The sequence below is a fragment of the Ips typographus genome, linkage group LG2 (genome assembly GCF_016097725.1).
Source record: "Ips typographus isolate SLU linkage group LG2, UJ_Ityp_2.0, whole genome shotgun sequence".
Taxonomy (NCBI): domain Eukaryota; kingdom Metazoa; phylum Arthropoda; class Insecta; order Coleoptera; family Curculionidae; genus Ips; species Ips typographus.
The window spans coordinates 22,393,139-22,402,379 of NC_138423.1; the positions used below are offsets into that span (position 1 = coordinate 22,393,139).

Sequence of the window (9,241 nt, forward strand, 5' to 3'; positions counted from 1 at the left end):
TTTAATAAAATACAGTAATTTAGACTAATGTAGACTTAATTTTACTCCTTTTTCACAACATTTAAGTGGACCGAAATAAATTATAAAAATGGAGTAATTATTTGCAGAAAGTTTGATGGTTTGCTTTAACTATCCGCCCTTTGACATCAGCAGGAAAATCGTTGTTCCGGTCGGACATTCCCCCCAGATTCCCGTCGAAAACAGACGTTTCCCGGAATGTTTAGCCGAGATTTTGATGCCGACGAAAGGCAGAATATGTCCTCGTTGAATTATTTCAGTTTCCGTGCAAGTTATATATCGCAATGACAATAGAAACCTGAGAAAGAAATCTGTCAGAGACACATTTTTTTTTTGTTTAAACAAACGTAAAATATGTTTTTCTAGGAAAACTATTCACAGAATATCAAATTAATAAAGTTAAAATGATGTAAACATTAAACCTTGCTACCTAATTACTTTGTGCCTACAACAAAGACAAATGAGTAGCTAGTACAGAAATAAACCAGTTCAGTAAACGATCATTAATAAAGCGAATCAGTGGTACATAAACTCACACTGATTCAGTTTATACCTAATCCAGGATCAAACAAACAGCTTTCATCCATCCATTAGAATCGTTCCTCGAAACTGTCTTCATTATTACCGCAATGAATCGATAAATATTACAAACTTGGCTGGGACAAAATGGAGTGTTTAATGGACTTGGTAAGGAAACAATTCCACTCCGATGGAATTAAAACGACGCAACGCGATTAATTGTCTTGATTGTTAACATTAATATTCGAAGCGAAGAAGCTTTCCACTAACTAAATAAAAGTCAATATTAACTACACTAATTACTTATTCATTTTAATAGACACCTTTTCTAATTTTCAGGTATTTTTCCATTTTAATTGACACTGAACCAATTGATCTGTTGCAGTAACACAAAATATCTAATGAAATTCATAACTGAGGGGTATATGACACACACTTTATTGCTGATTTTGATTTTAGTTCAAATTATCATTAAATCCATTTTTGGAGCAAATCACGTAGACTAGACATCTCTTACTGAATCATTCTTTATCCAAATGTTGAAATAATTTTAGTAGCTATGACAATTTTTTATTGGTTTATTCAATCAAAGTTAACTTAGCCTAAATTAGAAATCTTCGCTGAAAAACCAAAATTGATAATATCAGGTAAACTCTTAGAACGCTTCTGCTTTTGTTCAATCTGTAGCTTTAATTCCATCATATTTTGTTTAATGTAGATGTTTATGTGCATGCCCTGATACTGTAAGATCACTCTTTATTAAAAAAACGCACTTTCCTCATCAAATATATTTTATACCTTTTCCATATGGGAGTTTAAAAATTGTAGCTGTAACGTCGCTTAAATGAATGGCTGTATATACAAGCAAAGCGTAATGAATCTTCCTAGTGTGCCAGTAAATTAGAACATAATGTAAATATAGTAGGTATTTAAAACCCTTAGTTAAATTTGTTAAAATTTAATAATCATTTAAACACTTAACCCTAAACTGATTAGTTTTGCGTTCCTGTGTATATAACATGTATATAATAGTAGGTATATTATTTACGTTGTAGTGGTTTTGTTATAATTTTGCATAAAACCCTCTCCTTTCATTTTATCTATATTTGACATCATTTACATAAAAGTTAAATAAAAGACACCCAACACAAGGATATTGTGATAGCAAAGGGTCAACCATCCACTCAAACTAATGTCTGAAAACATGTACGTGACCGCCTTTACAGCATAATCTATCCCATGTTCATCCCTTTTTTTGTATTGAAAGTTAATGCACCCTATCAAAGTAAAAGACGGTTTGGAGTGGCTTTTCTGCGAACCTTTGTCCGAAATTTAACGGTATTTTACTTGCCGGTGTAACAAAGAACAATTTGTTAAGTTAATTTGCTTTCTTAGCTGCTGAATTTCCCGTTGCTGATTACTCTAAATTCATTAAATACACAATACCTTAATGTAACTGCTGTTATGTGCACAATAAATGACTTTCTAACGTTTCCAAATAAATTAGACATGTAGATACGATGTACAGGATGATTACCTATATTTTACTCAATTGGTATCTTTTGCTCTTTTGTACAACATTAGAAATTCTTCGTTTGGTTGCAACAATCCAAGGACGGTAAACAGTAAAGGATTGCTGGAACGCCATTTTGTCTGTCATTTCTTGAAACTACGTAAAATTTCCTTTAAAATGAAGTGCAAGTCAATATTTTGGCAGAAAATTCAAAATGGCGGCCTGTGGCACCATTTTGTCTGTCATTTCTTGAAACTACGTGAAATTTCCTTTAAAATGAGGTGCAAGTCAATATTTTGGCAGAAAATTTAAAATGGCGGCCTGCGACGCCATTTTGTCTGTCATTTCTTGAAACTACGTAAAATTTCCTTTAAAATGTGGTGCAAGTCAATATTTTGGCAGAAAATTCAAAATGGCGGCATGGGACGCCATTTTGTCTGTCATTTCTTGAAACTACGTGAAATTTCCTTTACAATGAGGTGCAAGTCAATATTTTGACAGGAAAATAAAAATGGCGAAAATTCAAAATGGCGGCCTGGAACCGTCAAAAAATAAAACTTTTTTATTTGTCAAGTTACAGTTGTCATTTTATGTTAAAATTTCCCGGAAAAGACGCTGGTGCAGTCGGTTTTTTGATATCTCAAAAACTAACAGAGTTAGACCTAAAATTGAATATTTTAATCATTTCTTTGCCAGGAACTCGGCCGGATTAAGAGATACATGAAATCTGACTAAACAATATTTACAATATAATATGTGGTGTTATGGTAAAGGAAATTTGACGCCCTCTAGCGGCCAAACGGTGTTATCAATCAACTCATGTGGGGATATTTTTGGAAACCTTGAAATCTGATCTATCTTTTGTTTTCTATGACATTTTGACGTAACTTGTCAAAAAAAGGAGTAATTTAGGGTCAAAGCAACGAGTGTCACAAAATATGTGATTTTATGGTGAATGAACTTAACAAGTCAAGTAAGGCAGTAATTTAGGGTCAAAGCAGCGTGTGTCAAAAAATATGTAATTTTTACAAAAAGTGCAATTTTTTATTTTTCTCCAGGACGGTTCCAATGCACAGCAAAGGGCATATTTATACCAAAGGACCTTAAATTAGGTGAATTAAGTACAAAAAAAGCACTTTATATTTTTTCATTTTACAAAAAAATTGAAAGGATGGGGGGGTATTAGGAGACTTTTTTTACTACTTTTTGAAATTCAATATCTCGGTAACATGAAGAGCTAGAGAGGCCAGTTTTTGCTCATTTTGTAGTATTTTTTATCCTCTTTCTAATGGCGTTTTAGTGAAATCTATAAGATTTTAAATAAAAAAGTTACAATCATTTAAAAATAGAAAAAAATTTCATTTTTGCAAAAAGTGCAATAAAAATACTTGTTACTAATTACTACTACTTCTAATTGATAGAACAGTATTGAGTAAAATATAGTTGATCACCCTGTACGGATTGACCAATTTTCGCTTTTTGTAATAGTGTGTATCGCTTTTGTTTTAAAATATTTACGATTTTTGCAATATTTTGTTACTTTTTGTAAAATTATCTTGACGATTATTCAGATACAGGATAAAATAGGAAAATGACACTTTTGAAACATCTTCCGTAACACAGCTAAATAAACTTATTGAAGAATGTAAAATAGATCTTTGAAGATATTTTTCTCTAAGATCCAGTGACGCAGTTAGTTTTTTTAGCTTGTCCACACAAAAATAATTTTTTTAGGAAACACTCTGTTTCTTAAAAAAAAAACTAATTACGCCACTGAAGACTATACGAATAAGTTATAAGTTTAATAATTATTTTTTCCTGTATTTCAAAAATCAAAAGAGATAAAAAAAATTGAAACACCCTGTACAAAAATAATCAAAATAACCTATTTTGCTTCATTAATATATTTTTTAATATTTTACATTAATGCCTGCAGTAGATGCTATAGTGATATTCTGCATTTTTTTATTTTATTAACAACTGCATACTTTCAAGTAAATCGTAACACTTAATTAATAATTTAACAACATTGCAAGTATACTTTTTCCAAATTTGAGTACAATATTTAGTGTTAACTTCATCATGAATTATTTTATAGAATATTGTAAAATCAACATTTTTTTGGAATTATTTACTAAAATTATGGTGTTTTTATCCAATCGCTACTGAATGTTCGTGAAGCTTTTTAATACAACATCCAAAAATAATTTTATAAACTCAATCAGTGTGAGAATATACAAAGTGAACTGGAATGACGTAACAATATTAAGTCATCTCAATTTTCTTTGATTTTAGCGATACTAAACAGATTAAACAGTATGTAATATTTTTGGATGTGCTTTAATGCTGTCGTTAATAAAGTTTTAAATTTTCTTTACGTTTTAGTATGACTTAGAACAAACTGTACATATAATGTGTAAAAATTGTACATAGGCTACCCCAAATGATGTTCTTTATGTTTATGTGTGCGTTTTTGAACAGTATTAGTAATTTGCTAGCAAACGTTTATTACTGTTCGAATTTCATTCTAAATGTTGTTTTACCATATTTTATTATGATTGGTTGTCTCATATCTGGTTTATTTTAGGTAGATCTACGGCATATGGATGAAAAGGCGGGCAGCAATATCGTTGATGTTGGTGTAGACTTGTCGGAATTTTATATGTCAGTAGAATGGGATATTTTGGAAGTTCCAGCAGTAAGGTAAATATTTGTTTCTATAAAATTTTTATTGTAGAAAAAATTAAAATGATTCTTTCTAGAAATGAAAAATTCTACACGTGTTGCGACGAACCATACTTAGACATCACATTCAACATCACGATGAGAAGAAAAACGTTATTCTACACGGTCAATATCATCATTCCGTGCATGGGAATCTCATTCCTCACGGTCTTAACCTTCTACTTACCATCGGATAGTGGAGAAAAGGTAAGCGGCTGTCGAGTTTGCTAATAGATACTGACACAAAAATGCCGGACGTACTTCCTAAAATACGTAGTATTTATTATCATAGAGAAAAATAAATCTTTCATGAACGGGCAAAACCCTTCTCTGACGGGTTTGGGGATTTATATTTATACGAATTCGAAAATGATGTATCGCAGTGGTTGGAATCGTTGACAGCATTTGGACGTATTAGTCGGCCAAGATTTATGGATAGGCTCAATTTTTTTGTTCAGGTTTTTTGTGTTTACCGAACCAGTCATTTAAGACTAAATTTGTATTGATTATAAGTAATAGAATGAAATATTTTTTTACTACTAAAAAACTGACTCACATTTTTTTTAAAACGTCTAAGCAGAAAAGCTTTTAGTTTTATATTGTAGGCAGGTAAAAAATATTAAACAAAAAAACAATGCAAAGTGGTTTTACCCTAGGCGATATTTTATTCAAGATGTGCCCTCCATCAGCATTTATAATGAAACCGTAGCTGGATTATGGTGAAGCATAGCTTAAAAACGTAGGGGAAAGTAAATGTAAAAATGATGTTTGAATGTTAAGTTTTGAAAGAAATCACACACATGCGGAAGCCACTTTCTCGTATAAATCTAAAAAAATTAAACTCTGCAAGTAATCTACATTTGCATAAAACTCAAGTGCACAAATTTTACACAAGTTGGAAAATTCTTAATCTTTGTCACTGTGATTCATACAATATTTTGTCATATTCTTGACAATTTGAACAGAAGAGGCTGATTGTTCAAACTTATTTGCATATGCGAGAATTTTTTGATTTTTAGAAGTGTTTACATTAATTTATCAAAATTAAATAAGGAAAATAACTATATAAAGTTTTTCAAAATTAACGGTTTCTTTTAATTTTCTTGTTCAAGTTGAAACAGAAAGTATTTCTTATAAAATTCTGATTTGAACCTTCGTTTACGAGATAATTGAGTAATTACGTTCAAACCAACCCAACAACTTAAAAATTCTCTCAAAAACGGTGAAAAAGCTTAAAAAATAGCTTTGTAGCCAGTTTTCATAGCTTCCGGACAAATTGATATACTTTAGTCTTGAAAATTGACTTAGAAACCAGTGAAAATTAACTTGAGAAGCTTAAAAATTGTCTTTATAACCAGTTTTCATAATTTTCATACAAATTGAAAAACTTACTACTAAACAACTACTTTTTCTAGAATTTTTCACTACAAATTCACACATTTAAACCTTGAAAATTGACTTGGACATTAAAAAGTGACTCTGAACCAATGAAAAGTGACATCAGAAGCTTAAAATTTGCATTTGAAGTAAGTTATCATAATTTGTAGACAAATTTCAATATTTTAGTCTTAAAAATAGTCTTAAATACAGGATACTGATATTAGGTTCATGAAAATTGACTTGAAGGCTAACTTTTCAAGTTTTTTTCATTTTCTTAGAACTCTGGACTAATTTTAGAGCTTTAAAACTGCTTTCAGTCTGAAAATCTAGTTTTAAGACTTCACAAAGTTTTTGATAAAGTAGACTTAAAAAAACGAATTTTATATTTTCCATAGACTTAAAAATGTCATTCCAAGCTTTGTTACTATTAAATTGACTTCTAGACAAGTCAGTTCTAAAAATTCGAGCATTTCTTAAAAATGTAGACTGTTTTTCGTGCTTTAAAGCTGTGTTCAGCCTGAAAAATCTAATTTCAAGACTATCTTTACAAAGTTTTTGACTTCTCAGGCCTGGAAGCCAGTTTGTACACTGTCCTTAGTCTTAAAAATGTCACTTGAAGCTTCTTCCCTATTGAATTGACTTCTACACTAATCAGTTCAAAAAATTGGAGCAATTCTAAACAATTCAGGCTATTTTTAATGCTTTAAGACTGAAAAATCAAGTTTAAGTCAGATTTCAAACTCTTCAGTAATGAAATTTTCATATCTTAAATTGGTATTTTCCAATAAATATCTATTTCCAGAAACCAATTTTAAACAGTACATGGACGTTCCTTTGTGTGTCTTACTAAACTTTACACTCCCCTATTACTTCATGAGATCACCCCATTTGGAGAGCAATTTAAGGATACATTCTGTATAGACATAAGGATAATGCTTTAACTGAATAATCAAAATAAACCATTGATTGTTATTCAAAGTTTAACCTTAGCAAATATTCAGAATGTATCCTTCGAGCAAGCCATTTCCACCCACATGTTTATACTGGGAGCCGGATGTTCGCACATAATGGACGGTGCCAAAAACCCTTGAACCCTATTAAAGAGTCCCTTTGCCGATTTGCCAATTAGAAACCTCAATGGCGATGCAAAGTTCTGGAACGTGTTACATGTTCCTTGTCGAGGTGTCAGAATTGCAGTTGGGTCTTGTGAATATCGTAGTTTAATACCTTTTGATTTAACTGGGAAGTTTGCGGTCATTGTGGATAATGGCGATTGTTGGAAAATTTGATCAGCCAGCGAAAATTACTTTCCGTAGAAATTACATTTCCGACTCTATGAATTTAAATGGAAAAAATATCACCTCCAGTGAAATTATTCCATTAACTTTTCAACTATTCACTTTTATCAGGTGTTCTTTTAGGTTGTTTTAAATTTTTTCTTTTGTGCTCAATTTATTGATCGAGTTAGCTGCACGACTGTATGATTGCATGAAATTTGCGTTTATGACGAAAATCTCGTTAACGAAGATGTAACGGATGCCGACTGAACTGTCAGCAAATCACGTTCTCAATTTGCTCCTGGAAACGAGTTTATTTCCACTAACAAAGCATCCGATAAAAAGCCAATTTCCGGTTGCTCTATCATCTCAAGTCCTAAAATCAATTTTTGACTAGTGAAACATGTTGCAATGAAAAATTTAGTTTAATTAGTGAAATTAAGCTTTCAAATTTAGATGAAGTCATCTGATCGCCAGCTGGCTTTTCAAAGAAGCATTAGCAAAATCCGTTCTGCAGATAAAAGTTCTTAATAACAAACTCATAAGAAAATTCCCCCTGCTGCAAAACTGGATTTATGAAAATATTAAGTTAAGAGAGGAATTTCTTATTATGAAAAATATATTGGGGATGATAAGAAAGAGTCTTTATACTATTTATTACAGTAAAATTTATGGAGAAATTAATGTTATTTATTTTAAGAGAATATGCAACATGTATTATAAATTTAGTTGTAAGTGATAACTCAGGTGATTGGATCAGAATTTAAATTAAGCATTGTCAAATTTGTTGGTCATATGTTACGATGTTGTCATGTCTTCACGGTATTCCAAATTGTGAGATTATTTCCAACAATGGACAAGACATAAGAGTGATGGATAAAGAGACAATGGAGAGACATAATTAATTCAATTGACTTTTTTGAAAGTGTTTTTAGTATTCCAACTTGAGCCTATTCAAATCACAATTTTCTTCAATTCATCCACACCAACCTTTGTGAAATTAATTGGGAAAAATTGGGAACAAAGGAAAATCCAAGACAAATATTTCACGAGGATTAAAGTATGATAGGGTAACTGATTAATTAAAATATCTATCATTCATAATATTATACCATTAAAATTTAATGTAAGATTTAACACAAACAACAAGTAAAAGGGCACGGATTATTTTCAAATTGTCTTTTGTGGTGATTAATAAATTTTAATTAAGACAGCCAATATTGGCTAATTACGATTTATTACTCCATAAACCGGAAATAAAAATTTATGAGCAACAATTTTTTTTTTGATTGTAAGAAATTCGTTTCCTTCAATCAAAAGTTTAGCATTTTTTAACTAAACACTGTTGTCATATCTTTCAAGGTAGAATGTAATAATTTTTCAAGGTTTTGGTGTTTTTCGTTTAAGAGCCACCATATCATATTATATTGCTTTCAAAAATGATATACAGCAGAATGAATGATACTCTCCGGAGTGTCATCCCTTAAATGATATATTGGATAATTTTTTTCTTAAGACTCGGTTGTATATTCTCGTTCATTCTCATTCAATTTATTAGAAAGCGACAGCGGGTTTTATGGATACGGTTATAAACACATTCAACTTTTCCCAGTCCTACGAAATTCGATACTAAATTGGATTGGTCAGTAATGTATTTCTTGCTGCGAAGCAGACTGTAACACAAGCTACCAGAGAGAGAGATAATTTATTACCGAAAAAGTTTATTTTTGTATTTATAATGTAAGAAATAGTTATAAATATCTGTCCAAAGTTTAACTCAGAAAAATGATTACAACACAAGGTATTATAT

At 30.8% G+C, this 9,241-nt stretch overlaps 1 protein-coding gene across 2 annotated transcripts in view; it reads left to right on the top strand.

Annotated features, from left to right (window-relative positions):
• Window positions 1–9,241, top strand: part of nAChRalpha4 (nicotinic acetylcholine receptor alpha4) — a 118,546-nt gene that overhangs the window by 83,450 nt on the left and 25,855 nt on the right. For both annotated transcript variants that reach the window (XM_081973804.1, XM_081973803.1), the window contains exons 5-6: window positions 4,638–4,753; window positions 4,813–4,981. In XM_081973804.1, coding sequence (XP_081829930.1) covers window positions 4,638–4,753; window positions 4,813–4,981 — 285 coding nt within the window. The remainder of the gene's footprint in view (window positions 1–4,637; window positions 4,754–4,812; window positions 4,982–9,241) is intronic.